General features: G+C 36.9%; 1 protein-coding gene across 11 annotated transcripts in view; it reads left to right on the forward strand.

Moving 5' to 3' along the window:
- Positions 1-23,123, forward strand: part of MBD5 (methyl-CpG binding domain protein 5) — a 447,078-nt gene extending 423,955 nt beyond the window's left edge. For 8 of the 11 annotated variants that reach the window (XM_065931498.1, XM_065931500.1, XM_065931502.1 and 5 more), the window contains 3 exons: positions 9,052-9,125; positions 18,026-18,101; positions 21,687-23,122. In XM_065931498.1, the coding sequence (XP_065787570.1) occupies positions 9,052-9,125; positions 18,026-18,101; positions 21,687-21,758 (222 nt within the window). In that variant the 3' untranslated portion in view covers positions 21,759-23,122. Of the gene's footprint in view, positions 1-9,051; positions 9,126-18,025; positions 18,102-21,686 lie in introns of all 11 variants that reach the window. The other 3 variants (XM_065931505.1, XM_065931504.1, XR_010662489.1) reach the window with 3 other exon arrangements.
- Positions 23,124-24,820: the final 1,697 nt, after the last annotated feature.

Genomic DNA, 24,820 nt, shown 5'->3' on the forward strand with positions numbered 1-24,820 from the left:
TGGCTGACATTGTAATTTTGCATTCTCACAACTTTGATATCAAAATCTTGATAAAAAGATACACTAAAAATACTTTTAATAAATCAGAGAAAGTAATTGAAAGCATACATTTAGAGGTGAAAAACTAAAAATTTATAATAAAATATTAATGATAACACATGAAATATTTATCTGTCATTAAAAAGCAAAGTATATCAGTCTTAAAAGCTCTAGGGCACTTAGCATTTTAAAATATCTCTGGTCTTTTCAGGACACCTTACTTTTGCACATAAAAAAGCAAAGTGCTACTTTACAACCCCTTTTTTTCTCCTATGGTTCACAAAACAAAGGAAGGTCTTCCTCATTAATGATGCCCAGCTAGTCAAACACCTTTCTCAATTTATAACACCAGAAAAGGTGAAGTTTCAAAAATAGGTCTCTCTGACCTCAGCTAAATGTCCTTTGCCTGATGTCTTGGTGATCCTGATTCATCTAGAAAAGATTAAACTGTGGTTAATATCTGTGTAAGACAAAACATGATCTGTCTGAAAAGATTTTCTGTAAAACATATTTTACATTAAAATTGGTTTAAAACTGTGAACCAATTATGATGTAAATTTCATTTACATTGAACCTCTTAGTTCTCACAATGTTGGGTACATAAAGCCTTGTGCATTTATAACCAGACTTCTGCTTTTAAAAAGGTAAGCAGTACACTAGGTTTCCTTCCATATACTGTGGCAGTACCTGACATTTTAATAAAGTCAAGAGAGACAGTCAGAGACTGACTTCATGAACAATTTGTTTATTATAGTAAAATCTTATTAATTCCATCTTGCTGATGTGGAATATGGACCATTTCCCCCAGTAATTCTGTCTGTAGTATCTCAAAAGAAAGGGTTTGCTGAAAAATTTTCTTACACATAATCATTTAAAACCTTTTTAGCCTCTCCATTTTTCATACTAGTATTTCTGTGTTCACCTGAGTAAATTAATCCAAGATGTTGTCAGACTCCACCAGATAACATCTATGTTAATTCAAATTTTAGAACAGGTTTATTATCTCCTCCCACTCCCTATATCTCACAAACCTATCATTTATTTTTTGTTAGTATCTTTGTTCTCAACAAGTCACTTCAAATTATTTTCGGAAGCAGAGAAGAAAAAAATCTGGGAAAGATTGAGGGCAGGAGGAGAAGGTGGTGACAGAGGATGAGATGGTTGGATGGCATCACTGACTCAATGGACATGAGGTTCAGCTAACTCCGGGAGATAGTGAAGGACAGGAAAACTTGGCATGGAGTCAGTCACGACTGAGCAACTGAACAACAAAAACTGGAAAAAAGGCAATTACCACGATTACAGGGAACTAATTCAGAATAAGCCGGACACCTCTCATGTTTTCAGGTTGCCTGAGTAGTCTCTGGACTGATAGGTCAGGGCTGTGAATGGAGCAGGGACTGAGATCTCCAAGTTGCCCATAACCTGATACTTTAGCCAACTAAATGTTTGTCATGAGTGTAAATGACTTGGTCAGCTTATGATTTTAGAAAGACATTTTTAAATCTTCAGCGGAGTGTTAAATGTAGTAGAATTGCTAATAGTGCATTAGAAATATCCTGCAGTTTCCAAGATTACTTTCTAGGAGGTGGGATTTCTAAATATCAAATACTGTGTGAACACAAAGGAGACTAGAGAGAAAGCCGATGTGGTAAGAAGAGGCCTGGGTTTCGGGCATTCTTATGTGAGCTTAAATACAGCTCTACCAGTTACCTAAATGGTCCTGAGTGGGTGTATTAATTTCCAGAGCTCCTCAAATGGGAATATTAATTCCCACTCAGAATGATGTTAAATGCAATACTATAAATAGATAGGACTTCCCTCGTTGCTCAGTCAGTAAAGAATCTGTCTACAATGCGGGAGACCTGGGTTTGATCCCTGGGTCAGGAAGATCCCCTGGAGAAGGAAATGGCAACCCACTCCAGTATTCTTGCCTGGGAAAATCCCATGGACAGAGGAGCCTGGCAGGCTACAGTCCATGGGGTTGCAAAGAGTCGGACACGACTTAGTGACTGAACCATCCACCACCATAAATAGATGATACATAAAAGAGACTCAGTAAAAATTAACTTCCTCCTCTCTGTTCTCTGTATTAAACAACCTTATGAATTTGGATTCCACCATTACTAAATTGTGGTCATTTGACCTTCATTATTGTATACCTATCCATGAATTATCCATAAAGGACTTATTAACCAAGTTGGGGATTAAAGGATAGTAATAACATATTTAATGAATGAAATAGTTTATAACTGTTTTTTATGAACCTCAGGACATTGCATACAAATTGGCATATTTGGTTATAAATTAATATTAACTGTTCATTTTAGGCAGGAGTTCTAGTTGGAAACATTTTAAAGGACTTAATTTGGTGAATAAACTTGAAAGTTCCCCTCTCCTCAGTGTTTCTAAAAACTATAAACTCAGACATTCTTCTTCTACCCTCCAACCCACCAAAACACTCAACAGTATTAATTAGTAGAGATTTTTAACCGTCTGTGAAAAGTTGGACTGAATCACACCTATTTAATACTGTCCCAGTACTGAAGCTCTGTTACAGCACTGGAAGGATATTATGTGGCTTATATAATACCATTCAGGAAGTGGTATCTCCTTACTAATACATTTTTCCCTTGCCTATCAGTTTGTAATAAGAACATTCTAGAAGATACATATACTTTTTCTAAAGAAGTGGTGCAAGTTTCTCTCTGAACCATGAGCCCTTTATAGTTTCAGATTTAGCAGCCAAGAATAAGACCTCAGTGCTTAGTCAGAGCTGGAGAAATGTACTGCCAGATCTTGGCACAGTATTAAGGAATTCTTGGAGAAAAAATGGCTTCTGCTGGCATTACACTTATACTCTATAATGTACAGACATTATTTAACCCTGTGCAACTGTGGGGGGAGATGCTTATCTTTATGTCATTATTTCAATAATTATTTTAAAGCAGAAAAAAATGTTTTTTCCTAAAACATACTTTGTAATTATCATCTACCATCTTTGATCTTACATTAACTAGCCTAAAAGTGTTGACTCAAATAATAATCAAAAAAATGAAATTTTTTTTTTTTCCCTGAGTGGATAATTTTTACTCTTTTTGAACATTGTTCCATTGGTCTTTGTATTTCATTATTCTTATATGCAGTGTGTGTTCTGACTGGAAGCAAATTTAGGAAAGAATTTATTTCTATATTGGCACCAAAATGTTTCTTTTCAATGAAATGTTTGTTGTTGTTGGACAGGTAGAGACATTCCTAATAATCCAGAAAAATCACCTGGTTAAATGAAGAAGTTTTTAAAGCAATGGGTAGGGTGCTCCTTCTCTAGACTCACTCTTTGACTTTTTTCCACATGGTTATATTTGGCAGGAGGAGATAAAACTAGCTTTCTGAATGTTGTTTAAAACAGACGGAACTCATCATTATTAAAACTCATGCCAGATTTATTTTGGGACAGTCACTTTCTGTTTGTCATTCAGTATCACATGGCACTCATGTTTTGATGGTACGGAGCAAAACCAGAGACAGCTTACAGTGGTATTCTGCAGATGTATAACCTAAGAAGTTGAGCCTGGGAGCTAAATTTGGGAGGTGTGCCCTTCTGTGATGTTTAAACACTTTTACTTTGAGGAGTATTCTTTCTGGGCTTATCAGTGTTAGCTATTTGTATTCTTTGGTACTGTCATTCTCTGTTGAGAGTATTCTTTGTATATTTCCTTTGCCATATATATTTTATTAACCATTTCTGGAAATGAATTATTTTCTCTATGCCCAACCAATATCCATGATATTTGGGCTGCATTTTGACTGGTGGAGTGGCTGAGGCAGTCAAGAGTCTGCAGCAACAAAATCTTTTTGAAAAAGAAGAATAATTTTTGGAAAGTGATCAGCAAGATAAAATCCAGACAAAGGCAGTGCCTGATCAAAATTTGAAAGATAATAAAAAAGAAAAACTAGGTAGCACCAAAAATATGAATATTGGGGAAAAGATTAAACTGAGTACAAAGTTTAGGTAAACTTTAGTAATTGTGGAATACTGTGAAGTTTTTTTCCCCCTGAGGAAGATTAAAGAGGAAGAGGAGGAGGCCAGTCTCCCTTCCTAGATAACTGAAGCTGAGTATGGAGTTCTTGAGCTTGTCAATACAGTTGTCGTGTGGTTACTAGCAAATGGAATCTCAAGTATGAGGCAAATACATGCTTCTGTTACATGAACTCTTCAACCAGTGTATCCTTAAAAGTACAAGTTTATTCAAAACATTTAATTCTGTATGTATTATGGATCTATATAAAATTTGTCGCATTTAGAATAGATTTACTCTAGTCCTGTAGTATTGTTCTCTAGTACTTAAAAATGTTTCTATCTAAAGTAAAGATGAAAGGAAAAAAAAAAAAACCCTCAGACAGTGCCACTGACTAAAACTGCAGTAATGTCGATCGGCTTAGTCCATTTGAAAAAATTGTGGTTCACTTTATGAGTTTTTCCTTAAGTATTATTGTAAATTCATCCTTTCTGTCACAGGTCAGTCAGCTTTCTACCCCAAATTATTTATCATTAATTCCCATACTTGAAAAAATGTTGAAATATTGCACTTAAGTTAGCAGAACTTTTTCAGCTTAAAGTAGCTACTACTTAATAAATGTTTGATAATAAACCTAATAAATGCCTCGTATTTGCTTATTACTTATTGATTTTCCCAGATTTCAGCTCAAGTCACATGTTACCTGTACAAATACTTGGTTAAAATTTGTCCTTAAATTCTTATTTACTCATTTTTTATTCATTCGACAAATATTTTTGACACGTTATGTAGTAGGCACTGTTCAAACCACTTTAAAAATAACTTCTAGTCTTATTCTAAGATATATGTGAAAGCATAGGTATAATGTTTTTGTATTTTTCTAATATAAATTTATATGAATACATCACTATTAAAAATGTTTAATGGTCTATGTTCCACCTGAAACAATTTCACATGCCACCAGTGGCACTTTGGGAAAGACTGCTTTGGTGTTTATAAAGCACCTTCATACTTAGATAATCCAAGTAGATAATCTCAATGACCCATAAAGATGTGCACAACTATTTCCATTTGGAGCTCAGGAAAGAGGCATTCCTAAAGACACAAACCACAAGCAGTTAAACCAAGGCTCAACCCTGTTCTCCTAACTCTCAGCTTAGTACTCTTTGCATGATACCATTCCCCAACAACAGGAACTGATGACACTGTAAAAAAATGGATGGGGAAGTGAAGAAGGAACAGGGGCAACTGAGGTCAGCTGCTTTCTCTCTGCTGTGAAATCTGTGATATGGCTGTGCTCTGTCTTGTGACCTTTGTGTGACAGCTTAGCCTCAGCACTAAGTACCAGCAAAGGAATCACCAAGAGATTTAATCCTGTTATCGGGGATTAACACCTGAAAGGAGTTTTGACATCTTCTCTAGTTAACTGGCTCAAAAGTGATCTAGGATCTTTAATCCAAATTCTTCTAATATATACTGTAGCTCACTTTCAGAGGGTCACTCTGACTCTCTGAAATGTTTATGTCTTCTTTTATGTCATAGACTTACTTCTGAGATACACTCCATGCTGCTCTGCTGACCTCAAATCAAACTGAATTTAATTATCCAATCTTTAATATGTGCCTTGTGAACAAAATAAGCAGCCATAGTTTCAGACTTGTTCAGGAAACTCTTAAACATCCACCATATAATCATGTCTGGCTTTATGGGTATGTTTCTAACCTTACTGAACAGGCTATAGGTCTAATTATGCCAAAGAATTATTATATCTAAAGAATCTGAAGGAATGAAAGAAGGGATTTAGGAGTTAAAAATTCAGCATATGTGTATATTTATACGTGAGATAATATGTGTACTATAAATACATAAAGTTTGGTTATCTTTTTCTAATTCCTAAATCATATAGGTACACAATTATACCATGATAGCCATTACTATTAACATCATCATTGTTAGAATGAGAATATGTTGGCCAATTATGAGTAAAGATATATTATAAAGTCCTCCCCCAATTTCTCACCAAGATAGAAATCAAATAACTTATGAAACTTCTGGCTTGTGAATATATAGGAATATAAGATTATTAAATTCCAGATTAAAATAGTAAGTATCTTAAATTACTTGCTCCTTCAGTGTAAGTTTTATTTAAAAATATGTATGTGTTTAATCTTTTTAATGTTATATTTATGTATTTGATTCCCAGTACTTTCTTTATTTACAAGTTAGCTAATTAATTTATGAGTGTTCATTAAATCATTAAATATGGTTTATATTTGACTAGAAATGGAATTTATTTGTGGTTCCCTGATACCTTTGTAGGGGGTTATCTTTAAAGACTTTCTTGAATATTGTGTAAGTGGATGAATATTTTCCCCCAAAAAACACACACTCTTCATGTATTATATTTCACAATATAGAAGAGTACTAAAATTCTGAAACCAAATAAACTGAACATTTACCTCTGGATATGTATGATCTTATCATACTAGAAATACAAAGTGATATGTATCTTATAGTTCAGAAATCACTCTCATTGCTTTCTCTTTCAAGGTCATTGAATCCTTTATAAATAATATATCTTATTATGAGTACCTTAGAACCTTAGAGGCATATTTAAATGAAGAAATCATGGGGGAAAATTAGTCTTAAAAATCACCAGAAAATTATTCAAGTAAAAAAAAAATTTTTGAAGATAAATTTGAGCAAGCATCATCTAAATTTCTGTAAATAAAAATTGTATTTATAATTTGACCTAATTTTTTCAGTATGTATATATAGACATATATACTTACATGTGTATGTATATATGCATATACACACATATACATCTCTATATAATATATGTGTATTTCAGCATATATTAGAGTTGGTGTGGTAGAGAAAGGTTGCTTTGGAGTCATCCTGAGTTTTGATGCTGGCCATTTAACTTAAACTCACTTAGTCCCATCTGTAAAATAACAATACTAGTGTGCAGTATTACCACATTAAATAATAAAACAGTGACTTCTACATAAAAAAATGTGCAAGAAATGCTTTTACTGCTCCTTATTACTCACTTAATTAAAAATAAAAAGAGATGATTTTTAAAAAATCACTTGATCTAACTTAATTTTTAAAATCGAGACCATTGGGATAAGTTTTCATTGTGGCATGTTGCGTTATCTCACTGTGAATCTGCTTTCTGTTGTCTGTATCAATCCCTTCTGAGATCTCTCACTATACCAGTTTGTATCTAACAGAAGCTCCTATTATAAGAGAGCTTCCTCTTTGCTGCCCGGAAACTAATTTAAATATAAGGGGAATTAGCTATAAATTAACATAAATTAATTGTAAGCTATCTTTCATAATTTCTTTGTATGAGTGAGTACAGGATGGAATCCCATTTCTAACAGTAAATGTGAAAAGGTATCCAGGCACCTTTAAAAAAAAAAAAACACATGGATATATTCATCTTACTTAAGTTTTTCCAGTCACTCCAATAAGACACTTGACTACTTCTGTAGAAATATTATTGGAACAAAGTTATCTCTTTTTCTGCCACATAATAGATTGAATATCCGCAGTGACTTTGTGTATGTAAGGTATTTGGATCCTTTGGGACAAAATACAGAAGTCATGAAAAGGAAACTATTTCCATTATTTGACTGTTACTCTCACTGAATAATTAGAAATGCTTGTTTTCAGACTTGACAATGGAGACTCTTTGTTAATAATCATCACTGTGTACTAGATTTGAAGAGGTCAAAGAAAGTTATTTATGAACGGTATTCGTGAGTCAGGGAGATTCAAAGACAAAAGTTAATCATTTCCTTGTTTATTAGAGTGTATTTTCCTACCCGTTAGGTTTCTTGGCAACCTCTGAATTTTTTTTATTAAAGGAGTGCAGGGTGGGGGAAAACTGGGTTAAGGGGTTGGGGGGGACTTAATTTGAAGCTATATTTACACAGCAAGCAATACTGTTTCTACTGAGATTGTGTTTAAGATCAGTAAAAGTTACAGTGCTTTTCTAAGTGTGTTTTTATTTGCATATTAAATTTCCTGCTTGTTAACTGTTTTCCTTAGGAGAAGTGACTTCAAGAACTATGATAGAGATTATTAGAGGCAGGTGGCAAAGACTGCGCCTCCCTCCCCAGCAATCCCCCAGCCACCAGTTGGTGACTCACAGTGATGAGGCAGCAAGTGTCATATGGCCTAGGCTGGCAGTGTTAAGGCAGGACCTCGGGGAGGACACGCCCATCAGGTGTAGCCACGCCCTCTTTCCGCCTCGCTAGGGGCTACATGCAGCCTACTGCAGAGCCTAACACACAGCTGTGTAATACTAGCTGTTCTGTGCTTGGCTGTGTTCACCATGCCTTTTGTATTTTAATTCTCACAGCAATTCTAGCAGGAAGGTAGGTATTAATGTCCTTGGGAAATTTTTCTTGAAGTATCTTTATTTTTAAAAGCCAAAGCTTTGGCTAACAGCAAAGATTTAACAAACTAAATATTTCTCTAAATTATCCACATTTTAGGAGGCTCTGGAAATTTAAAGGTGTTATTCATGCTAGAAAATGAGAATGTCAGATGCAAACTTCTATGTGCTGGCTCCAAAGCCCAGCACCCTCACTCACCACTGCTGTTGTTCATCTGATGGAATACAGATTCGCAGTTGCTGAGCATCAGACAGTGCAAAAAGCAGACCAGGATCTCTGACTTAGATGATTTTGTGAATTAAAGGTTATTTACGTTCCAACTTTTCTTATTCAAACATTACTTTGAAAATGTTGACATTTTGAAAGCCACCCAGTCTTTCATTTCCGTTGATGTTGCAGCCTGGAGCCGCGGAATCAACCTGTGCCCCAGCGAGGACAGGACCCTTGACAGGACAGTGAGAGTTAAGCCTCCCTTCCCCCAGTGCCGTACAAGCTCCTGCTTGTCTGGCAGGAAAGTAAAAACAGGCAATTAACAATTGCAGGTCTGGGTAATGTGGTCTGGTCTTCATGCCTTCACTCAGGTGGAGCCCGAGAAGTTGAAGACACTAACGGAAGGTTTAGAAGCCTACAGCCGAGCCCGGAAAAGGAACAGAAAGTAAGCACAATTTTTTTTTCCCGTCTTGTTTTTTAAGGATATAATTTACTGGCTTTCCTTCAAAGGGACAATGAAATCTCACTGACTTAGTCCATCTTGAGCCCTGCCTAAGTACAATTTAATAGTTATCATCCAAGAGGACCATTATAGATGAAATAGCTCCTACAGAAAATATTTTCTGAAACAATTTAGACTGTGTGTGGGACTTCCCTGTTCATCAGCTCTTCCCTTACTCCCTCCATCTCCATCCCTCTCACTTGAGGGGAAAGAAAATATGATTAATATTCTCAACATGTAGCAATGAAATAGTCTCTGAAAGTGTAGTGAAAGTGTATCCTTTTGTAATTCAAATACTTTGGGAGGGGGAATAACCCCACTTGTTGTACACATGTGAATAATTTTGGCAGATTACCTGTTAGTCAAAGTGATGATAAGTAATTATTTTCTTGGAGCAGGGGCAATAGACTTTCTTTGGAATTATAATATGAAGTTGAACTTTGGGACATTCTTCTTAATTATTCAAGTTTTTCCAGATCTTTATATTTTGAGTAAACGTAGTATTGACAAGTAGATAATGTTCATTACACAACTTGTATGTAATACAATGTAGTCAAAGATCATAACTATTATTTCATTTTAAGATAGAGAACTATAAATGTGCTTCTGTATATGTACATGTAAAATTATCTTAATATATACCATCAATATACCTACTCAGCTACTATAATTTTCATGTTATCAAGTGTCTAAGAATTATGAAATTGTAATGATTAGCAGTGTATCTTATATAAAAGACTTATGTAATGATAATGACATCGCAACAAATTTGGGGGAAACTCTCCTCACCTCACTAGAATGTTTCATAAAAGAGATGTCAGCTGCAGTGGGTTAACTCCTGTGGGCCTATGTTCAAGACTCCTTTGGAAGATGGCAAGTTGGCAGTGGTTTTGGTGAGGGCCAAGTGAATTGCCAGATTCGCTATAGATCTGATAAAGCACACAGTGAGTCAAGTCCCCTCTATTCTGACTGAAGTGACACAGTGAAGACCTTAGTAGTAGGATAAAGCCTATAAAATTAATACGAGGTATGGATGAAAAGAGGGAAATTGCAAGCTGCCTACATCATGAATTTTCATTGGCCATTTGCTTTAGAATATTCAATAGTACTCGTTTATTAGAAGTAAAATATCCCTGAAATCTTTTCTTCAGTGAGATATGCTAGTTAGGTGGATTATGTGAAACATATCCAAAACTGTTGATAACACAAATATTTAGATATACTGCCTTGAAATGAGCTATATTTTCCTCATAAATTTGCTATTAAGCAATTTCTGAAAGGTAATAAGTAACAAACAGCAACATAAAAAATTTCCTTCAAAGCCAGCTTACTATTTGAGGTGAATTTATATGGTCCTAAGTAGCGTTATCTGAAGGAACCGAGGTACAAGACAAAAATATGAAGCAAAACAGCTTTGTTTATCTGACTATTGTCTAAGTAGAAGGACTTGCCTTATAAATGCCTAGTAGAATACTTTGCATTTTGCATATATGATTTAAAATCCATTATTCTATTCTCCCAATCAGAAGATGGGCCAGAATTACTGAACCCATTTTTGATGAGGACACTCAGACTCAAATAGCTTAAATAATTAGGTAAAGGCCACATAAGTGATAAATGGTATGTTGAACCCAATCATTTATTTATTTAATCATTTACTTACTTCCCAAGTCAAGGAGACTGATTTAGCAAAAGAATCTATGTCAACCAGGCACAATGCTATAGTCCCAGGACTTCACTGTTTAGTGAAGGAGGCAGATTTAGAAACAAATAATTAAAATGTTAAATTTTCAGTGACAGGAATAAGTGTAGTATATTTTGGGATCACAGAGAATTGACATTAAACTCAAGTAACGGAAGATGTCCTAGAGGAGATGATATCTCAGCCAAGCCTTACACACTACATAGATATTAGCCAGACACAGGAAACAAGGACACAATGGGATGGGTTGGAATAGTGTTTAGATGAGATCAGCAGTTAGATTTGGAGGACAGGAAATTGTTAAGAGATGGAACCAAACATATAAGCAGGAGCCAGACCATGAAGGGCCTGGTAAGGCCTCAGAGGTCTTTACATTATCAGAGGTCTTTACATTATTGGAAGTGCCTAAGGGGACAGATGGCTGAATTTTTCACTTTAGCTATGGCTATATGGAGGATATATTTTAGGGGAGCAGTATTGGAGACAAGGACATCCATCTAGAAGGCTATGTCAGGGGACAAGAGAGGAGGAAGACTCAAACCAGGAGGGGACCCATGAGAACCGAGAAGAAAGAATGTGATCAAGAAATATTTAGGAGATAAAATTGACAGAACATCATGGTGATTGGTTGGAATGTGAAAGAGAACAGGTAATCAAAGACAACTCTCAGGTGCCTTAGTGGGCAGTGGAAGCACTGAAATGGGGCAAACAGGAGATAACTGTCGAGAGCAACGTGAGGTTCCTGTGATTCCACAGACACAAGTCTGAAACTGGGAAGAAATGGTATTTGACTATGAAAAATGACTTCAGTCACACAGAGGTACTTTGACCAATTTGAACAATGGACTAAAGAGTGAATGCTGGGGCATTTGAACATTTGCTAGAGATAATGAAAGAGATGGAAATAATGATCAGATAGGAGGAGGAAAACCAGAGAGGAGGGGAGTAGGGTGTTAAAAGCCAAAGACCAAGAATTTCTGGGATAATGCAATGAAAAACAGGTCCAGTAAGAGAAGATCTGAAGCATCTCCATTTGGACTGGGCAGTTTGGAGGCCATTGGTGATCTCAGTGAAAACAGTTTCTGGTAGAATGGCACATATAAAAATAAAGTGGCCATGGATTGAAGAGTAAATTAAAAGGAATAGAGAGAGTTGGTATCTATTATTTACTCTCCTTTCTACCCTTTATGTGAAAAGTTCCCGAAGAATAACTGGAAAGAAATGTGAGGTAACAAATATCTGGCTAGTTTTATAGACAAGGAGAAAGAAACTAAAAAAGGAAGGTGGCACTGGAACAAGGTGGCTGAAAATTTGGGTTTTGACCTGAGTTCAAATGTTTCCATCATCACCTAGCTGTTGTTTAACCTCTCTGAGTCTAAATACTTCATTTCTAAAGTGGGATATTAATACCAATCTCCTAGGATTGTTATAATATAAAGAGAGCCTTAGCACAGGTCTTGGCACATGGTATTTAGTAAGCCATTATTTTTCTTATAAAGATATAGGTGAAACAAAATGATTACATATTTTTACCATTTGAAACATTCTGTCACCATATTCGATGTTTAAAGCATTATATAGTTATTTAACCCTCAATAGGCTATAATCATACTATACAATAAAATATCTTTAAAGTGATTTGCTTATTACTGCCTAATCACAAAAGAAATATTTACATATTTATTGAATAATTACTTAGGGTCGTTTTGTACTTAAAAGTGGAAATAGCTCCATTAAAGAAAAAATTTGTGTAACGATATGATTTTTTTTTTAAGTGAGGATCAAATCTTCTGTCTTTATGTACATATATATGTATTCAGTAGCCTTATTTTTGTGAATCTGGAAAGTGATAACGTGATAACGTAAATGTAAAAGTGCTTAAGTAAACACTTTAAAACCAACAAATGATACTTGTATTAAATTTTCTTGATTTTTTAAAATTGAAATTAGTTGATTTATGGTATTTTATTACTTCAGGTGTACAACATAGTGATGCAATATGTTTATAGATTAAACTCCATTTAAAGTTATTATAAAATACTGGTTCTACTCCCTGTGCTGTATATCTTTGTATCTTATTTTGTACCTAATAGTATGTACTTCTTAATCCTGTTCCCCTATCTTGCCCCTCACCCCACCCCTTCCCTATGGGTAACCACTAGTTTGTTCTATGTATCTGTGAGTCTGTTTCTGGTTTGTTATGTTCATTTTTTGTTTTTTAGATTCTGCATGTAAGTGAAAACATACAGTATTTTTATTTCGCTAACTTACTTCACTAAGCACAGTACCTCCCACGTCCATCCATGTTGTTGCAAATGGCGAAGTTTCATTCATTTTTATGGCTGTGTATACACTGTGGTGTATATATATACACATACCACTTTATCCTTTCATCTATTGGTAGACACACAGGTTGCTTCCATATCTTGGCTATTGTAAATAATGCTGCTGTGAACATGGGGGTACATGCATCTTTTTGAACTAGTGTTTTCACGTGAGTTAGCTCTCCTCCCTCCAGATGTGGGCAGGGGTATGCACACTGGCAGTGCCTGCCTCTGCCCTGGTCAGAGGGTCTGTGCATCTCTGTTCCCTCTAAGTGTGTGTGCTCTCGTTGGCAACGGCAGCCTTTACTACAGTGGAGGGCGGTGCCAGGGCAAGAGGAGCTGGAGCAGGGGCCCAGTGCGGGCCAGAGAGTGTGCTGGCAAGCCAGCCAGAACCAGGCTGTTTCCAGTCTGCTGCCCCTCCACTGCGCTGGGGCAGGGAGGCAGGTGGGGGTGGGGTGGGAGTAAGCAAGTCTGTGCACGCACATGCACACTTCAAAAGCAGAATCTCGGTTTCAAACAGCCCTCCAGTAAGCCCTACCTGTTTTCAAACCAGCTGAGGGGCTCATCTTCCCAGAGTTGGACCCCAGGGCTGGGGTGCCTGAAAGGTATATTGAACTCCATGCTCCCCGGGGAAGATCTCCAAGCCTGTGATACTGCCTCCCTCTTCTGTGTGTGGCTTTTCCTCCCAGTAGCTTTTCCTCCCTTCCTTTAGTTGTAGAAAAGTCGTTATGCCAGTCTCCATGTCATTTTCAGTGAGAGCTACTCAACATGTAGTTGTACTTTTGGTATATTCATTGGGGGTGGAGGTGGGGAGTAAGCTCAGTGTCCTCGTATACTACCATCTTGATCTCTCATGTGTTAAATTTTCTTAAATCTGCATACTTTCCCTATGAATTAGGTTTTAAAATCCAAGATTCTTGACATTTAGGTCTGATCCAAGTTTGTTCTGGTCTACATGAAGTGAGTTGCTTAAATTCTGAACTGATAGTCCAGAGCAATGTGCAGTTCTCACTTCCCTCTTATTTCTCATACTATTCACAGATGTGTACCTGGCTTTTTTTTTTTTTTAATTAATAAAGATAAGGATAATGTGTGACAATATAGGCAATGAAGATGAGAAGTGGCAATTATCTCCATTAATAACTAGAAATGTGATTATATGAACATCTATTGCTTAATCAAGTAGCTTTTAGAGTGTCCATTAGTAAAAATGTTTATTATTAAATGTCAGTGGGGAAGAGAAAATAGTAGAAGAGACTCCACAAGGAGGGCCTCTGGACTAGAAGATTGAATTTTGACTAATTATTCATTTCATGGACTCATGGAGCTTTTTCTTCCTCTTTTAAACTCATTCTTTCCTGACTTGACCAGCTAGTGTGAATATGGTATGCAGATTTGACATCCGGAAAGTCTCTCTATACCTCTTGATTCCCATGATATATTCATGTATCTTCATGGCGCTTATCTCCATATTTATTCTCTCTTCCAAAACTAGTCATTTCACCCTCTAATAACTACTTAAGTTTGTTAAAGGAAAAATATTATACTAATTACCTTAAGCTAATACAAGGAGTTTATTTTAAATATCTTGTTAAACAATGAACTCACAAAGTCCTAAAATTTTGTCTATTCATTCAACAAATAATGTTGAATTATTTTTATACTTTAATTGTGATGCTGTTGAAATTTTTCATATAAAAGGACAAAACTTTTATGACTCAATTACTTTAGAAGACTTTATAATTAAATATCTTCTTTGTCATAAAATTATAATTGGTTTCACCAAGTTTCCCTAAAAAATCAAGTGTGATGTACAAACAGCTGTTGTAATACCTACTTCATTGAGTTGTTATAAGGATTAATGAAATAATATATATAAAGATTTAATACGATTCTTGGCATATATAAAAAGTGAAAGTGTTAGTCGCTCAATCGTGTGCAACTCTTTGTAATCCCGTGGACTGTAGCCTCTGTCTATGGATTTCCCAGACAAGAATACTGAAGTGGGTTGCCATTCCCTTCTCTAGGGGATCTTCCCACCCAGGGATCAAACTCAGGTCTCCCACATTGTAGGCAGATTCTTTACCATTCGAGCCATCAGGGAAGCCTTAAAATATTCAATAAATACTGGCTATTTTTGTTATTAAAGATGAGAGAACCAAGATTCTCTGATGGTTTTTAACTGAAATATTTTCCTTTTACTTTTTAGACATTTAGACTTCTATGTAGTCAATTTTAAACCCATAAGATAGTATAATAAAAATGCATAACAAATATCTTTTAAAACTTATCTTCATACTTTTATACAAATACAAAAGAATAGTAAAGATAAAGCTGTTTAACACATTGCACAAAGCGTAATATTGTCATATAGCTGAGCAGTATGTGATACTGTCAAGACCTTTGCTAAACAGTCCACAAAAGGGGCCCCAACCCAGCTCGACTCTAGCTCAGCTTAAATAGCCCTACAGAGTCCTGGGATTGCATTCCTCCCCAGAATCATGCTTAGCAAACTCCTTGGTGGGAAAACAACTCAGCCTGACCCCATGAGATGACCAGGGCCCTGTAAAACTGGAGTAAGTAGGTGAATAAAAGATAGCATGTGAATAGATATCAACTTGGACATACTCAAAAATAGCAATAAAAGGGAAAGAGATAAGTTGTAGAATGGTACTTATATCAGGACACATTTGATATGATATAAATTTAAAAAACACATAAAAGGCAATAATAGTTACTGTTCATGGATATATAAAATATTAAAACACACCGTAGCAATACACAGCTTCTCTTGTGGCTCAGATGGTAAAGAATCTGCCTGCAATGCGGGAGACCCAGGTTCCATCCCTGGGTTGGAAAGATTCCCTGGAGAAGGGAAAGGCTACACACTCCAGTATTCTTGCCTAGAGAATCCATGGACAGAGGAGCCTGGTGGTCTGCAGTCCATGGGATCGCAAAGAGTCGGACACAACTGAGCAATTTCACTTTCTTTCTTTATAGGAATACACAACACAGTTGCCTTTATGGAGGAGGGTGGGAGAGGATGAGACTAGGAATTGATATCAAATGGGAACTTTAGTTAAATTTTTTAATAAAAAAGAATTTAAAGAAATATGTAATTTATTAGCAGTTTATTTTTGGAGATAGGTTTGATCGAGGTTGATAACTTATTCTATGCACTTTTCTGCATTGTTTACATTTTTAAAGTAAATGGGAAGAATATAAAAACTGTAGTCTAGCTTTCAGGCCAACAAAAGGTAAGGTTGATGCTGCATTGCTCTTATAGTTCAGTTACAATCTTTTCTTTCAGTTAAGCTGACTTAAGTGCGTATAAATTTCTCAGAACACAGAACCGTTGTTTTAGCTTTGGACACATGTTTATTTAGACACCATATGGAACATCCACGGTGTATATACCTAGCAGTATACTACTCAATGATTATATATAGAAACTAAATGCATGAATTGTCCAGTCCTGGTATATGAGGGTAAAACTTGGTGAGGAGTGTGGTAAATCAAAAGGCCTCATCTAGAAGCATTCCACTAAAGTTCAAATATGTTTTTAAACACAATGTGAGCCAAACTAAACGGGACTATGAGCCAAATTCTTCTACAACTGCAAATTTCCAATCTCCATGTGAATGCTGGGCTAGGACTTAACTCTTGGAAAGCCATTTACCTCTACACCTTTTCTAGTAATCGTCGTGACGAGATAAATGAAATGAATCACCTTAGTACTCAGGACAATTGGATAATTCTTTGTATGCATCAAGAAGGAAAAGTTAGAGTGGACATAATTCCTAGAGGTGGATAGTGTGGATTTGCCTTGTTTTAGCAATTAGTTCAGTAGCTTCCTAGTTAAGCATTTCAATCACAGCAGATGCTTCGTGTGTTAAATACCTGTAGTGGTATGCTGAAAGTGAAAAGTGAAAGTGAAGTCGCTCAGTCGTGTCGGACTCTTTGCGACCCCATGGCTGTAGCCTACCAGACTCCTCCGTCCATGGACTTTTCCAGGCAAGAGTACTAGAGTGGGCTGTCATTTCCTTCTCCGGGGGATCTTCCCAACCCAGGGATCAAACCTGGGTCTCCTGCATTGCGGACAGACGCTTTACCGTCTGAGCCACCAGGGAAGCCTGATATGCTGAGTAGAGACAAAAGGTCAGACGAGTGATAGACATGCTGAGACCATCATTCTTTATCTTCTCAAACAGTTTTGTCATTTTGGTTTTGGGGAGGCGGGGGCTGGGAAATGTGGCAGAGCCTCAGGTGTGGCGAGTTAAGCTGTTTCCCACCTGTAATGACAGTGCACCAGGATTTCAGCCTTCCTTTGCTGAACTCCCGAAGCCAGGATGCTCCAGAGAGGGCAGAGGGAGCTCCCTAGTGGCCAGAGCCTGCAGTTCAGAGCCCTTCGTCCAGCCACACAGCCTGAGAAAGACAAGCCAGTACAAAAGGCAATGCGGAGCAGGCTGGAATCTTAAGAGCACAAGCTCCACCTGTGAAAACAGAGACCCGTTGCCCAGCTTCCTTACAAAATCATCAGACAGTCGAAGAAACATGTGGAAGGGAAAGAATCCACTTTCCCTAATCATGTGTTCAATTTTTTTTCCCTGTAGTTATGTGACCTTATTGGTGTTCAGTCCTGAGAATCCCAGGACTTTGTTTGAATCCCAGTGTTTTGTCATCAGAATTGTCCAAATGTGAATATAAATTGACTTTCTGTCATGGAATTGGTGCTTCTGTTTTCTGATTAGGGAATTAAATTGAGATTTTTGTTTCTTTAATTTTTTAATCTGCTGTGTTGTTTTCATTAATTCCAGAAGTGGAAAGCTAAATAACCATTTAGAAGCTGCTATTCATGAGGCCATGAGTGAACTGGACAAAATGTCTGGGACTGTAAGTTAATTTATTTTTCCATTATACTGTTTCTTTGAAAATAAATTGTATTATACTTTTTGGTAAAAGTCTCTTAAATATTGTCAGGCAACTCACGTAGCAATACTAAGTTACTGGACTCAAAAAAGACTGATATCAGAAAAAATTAAAAATAACTTAAAAAATAACCTAGTGGTATTAACTGTGTATCTTTTCTGAGGTAAGTAACTTTTTTCCTCACATAAAATACTTTTTAAATGTGTGCAGCAAAATATTGAAGTTAAAATCATAGCTTTTGGGCATTTGACTCTGACAATAGCAGTGATTATTAGTATTGCCTAAGTATTCAATAATATGAATTTCATTCTACCATTGAACAAAAAGGGAAATTGAACATAGGGTCAAGATCAAGAGTATATAGTCATCTCATTTCCTTTCTGCTATTACCTAAAAAAAAATTAAATATTTGGCCCCAAATCCTGTTGTTAAATTATTGATATTTAACACTATAACCTCTGGTTTTAAAGTGTCTACTTATCCTTTACATTTTTATTGAATGTTGCATGTAATAGTGTTGAATGTGAGTTTAAGCATCATTCTCTAATTTACATATTGACTAACATAAACACTCAAACTAAAATTTTGATAATCTCTAAAAAATGTGAATTATCAAAAGCTACTCAGCAATGAAAGGGTGATTTCTTTTACTTTTAGTTGATATTGTGTTAACCAGGTTATCTGAATCCTAACAAGCCATCCAGTGGCTACTGAATGACAGAGATAAGTTTTTACACGTTCATAGTGTATTGGTATTGGTACAAGATTTTGTGACCCAAACCATCATTTCAAAGATGGGTAAATTGAGACCCTGAGATGTTTAATTTCCTGCTAGAATTATAGGAAAAGTCTGGAGCAGAGATTATAAACTCAAACACCTTCTGTGTGTATGCATTAGTCACTCATTCATGTCCTACTCTTTGCAACCCCATGGACTATAAACCACCAGGCTCCTCTGTCCTTGGAATTCTCCAGGCAAGATACTGGAATAGATTGCTATTCCCTTCTCCAGGGGATCTTCCCGACCCAGGAATCAAACCCAGGTCTCCTGCATTGCAGGCAGATTCTTTACCATCTGAGCTACCAAAAGCCCCTGAAACATCTTCTAGGGCTGAGCAAATAGTATCATTACGTACAGGGGATCAGGTTTGAGTGAAACAGTGATTTTAGTCGATTAAGAAATGCCAACCAAGATGCCCTGGTCAAGGTAGGCTACGTACCAACTCTCACTCTTAGAGGCTTAATGCCTTAAAAAGACTGTTCCTGAGGAGTCGGGTGGAGAGGGAGGTGGGAGGGGGGATCGGGATGGGGAATACGTGTAACTATATGGCTGATTCATGTCAATGTATGACAATACCCACTGAAATGTTGTGAAGTGATTGGCCTCCAACTAATAAAATAATATTTAAAAAAAATAATAAATTTAAAAAAAATGAACAAGACAGAAAAAAAAAAAAAGGCTGTTCCTCACTTGAGTCTCATTCTGGTTGAGGAAGTCTTGCTTCACACAGTCATTCGGGGGCTCAGGTTCTGTCCTTATCTAGTGTCCCCCATTCCCTAGGGCCTCAGAGTGCTCCGTCACATCCTTAGCATCCAGCCCAGCAGCAAGAGAGAAGACCGTGTACCCAGAGGATGGCAGGATAAGGTGTTATAGGCCAGACTGGGAAGTTCATCTGTTCTGTTGACTTTCCACTGGTTTGACCCAGTCATGTGGCCTTCTTAATTCAAGGGGACTGGTAAAAGTACTGTACACCATGCCTACTCAGGAAGAAGAGAAATGTGTTTGGTAGGCATCCCCTTAATCTCTCTCTCAAGATCTTTGGCCTTTGTGGCCAGCAAGCAGTCAGGAGTGATGGGGACCATGGCAACCTGGGGGCTGTGTTCTCTTTAGAAGGAGCTTCTGCTTCCATGCTGCAACAAGCTTGAGCCATGTGGGGAACTGTGCCAATGTTGCAAGATCTTCCCAGTTTTTCATGAGACACTGCAAGTCTGAAAGTAAAAATTCTCATTCTTTAGTGTTGTCAGCTATTTTTAAAATATTAAAACACCATAGGGCTAAACACAGTCCCTTTCTAGGCTGCATTTGGTTCACAGGTTACTAATTTGCAGCTTTGAATAAAAGCTTCTTTCCTCAATTTTAAAAAGGTTTCAATGGACTCTTTATCAGAGACTAGTGGTTTTAAAGAACGCATGTGGAGCATTTAGGAGGATGAGGCACTCTGACAAACTCATTGGTGTTATTTTTTAAATGTAATACTTTAAAAAGTTTTCTGGGGATTTCCCTGCCAGTCCGGTAGTTAAGACTTTGCCTTCCAATGGAGGTGGGTGTGGGTGTGATCATTTGTCAGGGAGTGAAGATCCCACATACATCACAGCCAAAGAATGAAAACATAAAACAAAAGCAATATTGTAACAAATTCAATAAATACTTTTAAAATGGTCCACATTAAAAAAAATCTGTAAAAAATAGTTTTCTTTATTTGATTCTGAATAGCAATGGTCTTTGCTGTTACGTTATCTTTACAACATGCAATTGAGCCAACTTGTAATGGATCTTCAGACTTGATTTTGCCCATCTCTTCTAAGCCTGAGCTCTATGATATCAATTGGTAGCTTGAAATTGGCCATGGTAAAAACATTTATACCACAGAGATTGGCATACACTACAATGGACTTATATTTCTCCACGGGGAGCTGGTTATTAAGTGTGTACTATACCACTGCCTTGGGCGCATCCTGCCTCTCCTGGATCTTGACCTTGTCCCCTCCTATTAGTACCACAACAGCCTCAATACAATGTGGGACACCTGACCCACCTTCCTAGCACCTGTCCTCTGCCCCTAAAACCAGACCTGCTATCTGATACCTGGGAATCAAGTTCTGCTATTCATCCACCTCTGTTCAATCTGATGCACAGCCTTAAATGCTACTAGCTTCCCTGTTAGTATATAAAGATAAGTTGTATGCATTGCTTTTCCCAGACTACACAAGTTTAGATTTGCCAACAGATGGTACGGGTATTCTGTTCTCCATCCTTATTCTTCTCATAAGTAAACTTCCTTGGGCTGAGCTGTGTGCATGTTCTTATCATCTTTGACCCTTCTTCGTAGTTATGAAATAAGTACAGTGATGAAATGAAGAAGAAAATGTTTAGTATATATTTATCCACTTTTCCAGAACTCCAGTGAAGTTAGTGATCCAGGGATCTCTGATGGGAAAGGTCTTATTTTCGTCTTCAGTGGAGAGCAGGGGTAGCAACTGCACATCTCCTCTCCCACTTTGATTTTTTCCAGTTCCTCTTTTGTATTCCACTGGTTGGGAGATCCACGGAGTGTTGCTCTGCTTGTCAGTTTCCAAGATTCCTCATCCTCTGTAATGACTGTAGGCACACTGAGATCTGAGTCTTGTAGAAATGTTAAATGCCTCAAGATAGCTGTGATTGAAAATGAAAGCCAGAGTCTGCTGCCTACCCTGTTTGTCAGAAATCCTATGGTGTTTGTGATTTCAATCTCTGTTGTTGTTGTTTTTTCCCTACCTCTTTATTTCCAGGTTCACCAAATCCCACAGGGAGACAGACAGATGAGACCCCCCAAACCCAAGAGGAGGAAGATCTCCAGATAACAGGGACTACTCCACCAATGCGCAGTGTTTATTAAAGGAATGTGCACAGATATGTCTGTAGATAAGTATTGATATAGCCACTGTTATATCAATATTTATTCTATGGCAGATAGTTACCACCACCATAGGGTGCTAAAAGAAACAGTGATACAATATTTTTTGATCAGGAAGGATAAAGAATGCTGGAAAACCAATCAGAATCCCCGAATGATGCGAGTGGTAAATGGTCAAGAGATTACTGAGAAACTCTTTTTCTATAATACTAAAATTGTGATTATAAGAAATAGTCCAAATGTTTCTGAAGAATTTTCAATGTTGTATATAGAAAATACAGAATTTCATGGTGACATCAGAAATGTAAATATTGTACAATATTGTCATGTACAAGCGTACCTAATGCACACTTTATCTTTTATTGTACAAAGAAATAGTGTACAAAATTCTTTGGTTTCTATGGAGTACACATACCAGAGACTACAAGTGTAAAGTGATAAATAAAAATACAACCTAAATGCTTTTCTATGATAATGTAAAAGATGCTGTTTTTGTATTTAACAGCAGAGAAAAGGCATGATGATGTATTACCTGAATTATGACATACACTGCACACCACCGAGTGTCCATTTATATTGTCTGTTTGGAATGAACCTTGCCTGGAAGCACTGGACTTGATTTTGGGTGTCTAGGAAATTGAAACCTTGCAGATTTCTAAAGGGACGAGGGCTCACAGATCTAAATTAAGAATTCAGAAACTGCAACCATTTGTTGCATATTTTTTTTACCTAAGTTTTAAAGTAGAATAGGTTTTATAAAAAAATCTTAGATGGGATATTTTACTCAGTCATTTCTGTAGTTAACATTTGATAGCCACCTGTTGAACTAGAAAACTTACGCTGCACCACCATTGATGCTCAGAGTTGAGGTTTTTTTGCAAACAGTACCTGACAAGATAACACTTTCTGTTTCCATACCTGGAGGCAAACCCCCATTTTGAAACATTTATCAGAGGTAAGGTTGATTATAATTCAGTTTTTCTGTAGTAGCAAAAATAAATGCAAATAATCAAACCAAGTTTCATATCCATTCATCAGTATTACTTATACCAGAAGTTAAGGTGGCTTACAAAATTATTAGCAATGGTAATTTTTTATCAGTATTATGTAACATATCAGATTTATTTTATTTAAAGAATTATTTATACCATTAACAGATTCTTATATATATTAATGTGGCTGAAATGTGCAGGTTGAATCTATTAACCAAATTATTTATATTATATTAAGTAAGTAAAAAAATGTGAAACAAATGTAGAGAGAAAATACTACATTGCAATTATACAAAACCTAAAACTGTGAGCCATTGTAAAGTACAAGGGTATTAATAAGAAATGTAGCACAACATAATTTTCCGTCTTTTTTTTCACATTTTCTTCTTCTTTTTTTTTTTTTTTTTTTTGTGGTGGCGGTGTAACCCTATCTCCCAGGCGATGGAGCCAAGTTTCAGCCCACCCCCCCCCTCCCCCCCCCCGCATCCCCGCCTGAAATTGATTGGGTTGGATTCTATTGACGGATTGTCAAAGGAAGGGATTCCTTATCCTTTTGCTCTGGTGTAGAATCACCAGCCCCAACTCCAAACCCTTAACCCCCTGGAGAGGACTGCCTCTTCCCCCAGCTTGGGGCTCCAGCCACTGGGAGGCCCTCCAGTGGCAGACTCTGAACCCCTGATGTCCACCACCTCCCTCTCCTCTTCTCTCGTCCACCCCTGCAACTCCTTCATCCCGTGATGTAGCAGAGTTCCAGTCACTCAGGAAAAAGGAGACCAAGGTCATTCCTCCATTTGATTTCTCGGGGCCACAGCACAGAGCACTCCACGGGGCTCACTTTTGATATCAGTAGCTCTTAGTTCTTCCCCAGGTCTCCTGTGTCTCTCTGTCCTTTCCATTTCCACCCTCACTCCTACCTCCCAAGCCTGACAGAATGCAACTGGCTACACTGGGCTTCACCGCCCGGAGGCAGGAACCCTTCCTTCTAGGGGTAGGTTGAGTTGTCTTTGATGTAATAGTGGGATTGCCTGCCTGGTCTTTCCCACAGTCCCCTGAAGTCATCTTCTGTGTACTTTAGTTAACATATTTTTGTTATAAGTTGATATGTTTGGTATGTTTAAACCATTAATGTCTCTCTTTTTTTTTGCACCAACCTGCTTTTTTCTTAGTTTGTCTACACAGGTGTTTTTATTTACAGATTCACAGCATATGTGTGTGTGTGTGTGTTGGATATGTCTATGTATATGTGGATGTTCGTGTGTGTTGACATGTGGAAGTTTTTTCTCTTCAGACTAACTTTGTGTCTACCAAGCCTTCTTTTGGGTATTTTTGAGCTAATTAGGTTTGTGCTTTCCCCCTCCCATGTATACTTTACATCAGTAGACCATGTAAAGTATGTCTGTGCCCATGATTTCACTGGTTGCTTACCACTGGTTGTGAGTTCTAGGTATTGTTTCAGTCCACATGGTTTTTTTTTTTTTTTCTCTCTCTCTCTCTTCTGTAGTTCTATGGTTTCATGTAAGCAGTTAATGTAAATATTGTTAGCATTACAAGTCATGCAGTGCTGTAACATTTCTTTTTAAATGTTGCACCTACTTTACAATTAAAAATTTGGTCACTCATACTTGAATTTTGCCCATAGAGCCATTTCTTTCTCTTTGTATTAAAGCCTATTCATTTTTAAAAAATGAAGGCTAGCCCTCTACATTATTACATTTTTTTATTCCCCAGAATAAAATTTTTTCAACAAATCGGAGAATGGAAACAGAATGAAAAATTTTTGCTCATTTAAAAAACATATAGCCCCTCTTCGAAAAGGAAAACTAATTTTATTTTGTGCCCTTTAACAGTCTTAGGATGCACAAGAAGAATAAACTATACCTTTAAGTGGTTTTTAAGATTATTTCAAATGAGTGAAATCTAACTGAGCAGCTCTTGTTTAATTTGTCTTGTTTGTAGTATTAAAAACAGTCAGGGTTTCTGTTTATTTAAAGGAACATTTTTGGTTTGTATTTTTCAG

The sequence above is a fragment of the Muntiacus reevesi genome, chromosome 3 (genome assembly GCF_963930625.1).
Source record: "Muntiacus reevesi chromosome 3, mMunRee1.1, whole genome shotgun sequence".
NCBI classification, from domain to species: Eukaryota; Metazoa; Chordata; class Mammalia; order Artiodactyla; family Cervidae; genus Muntiacus; species Muntiacus reevesi.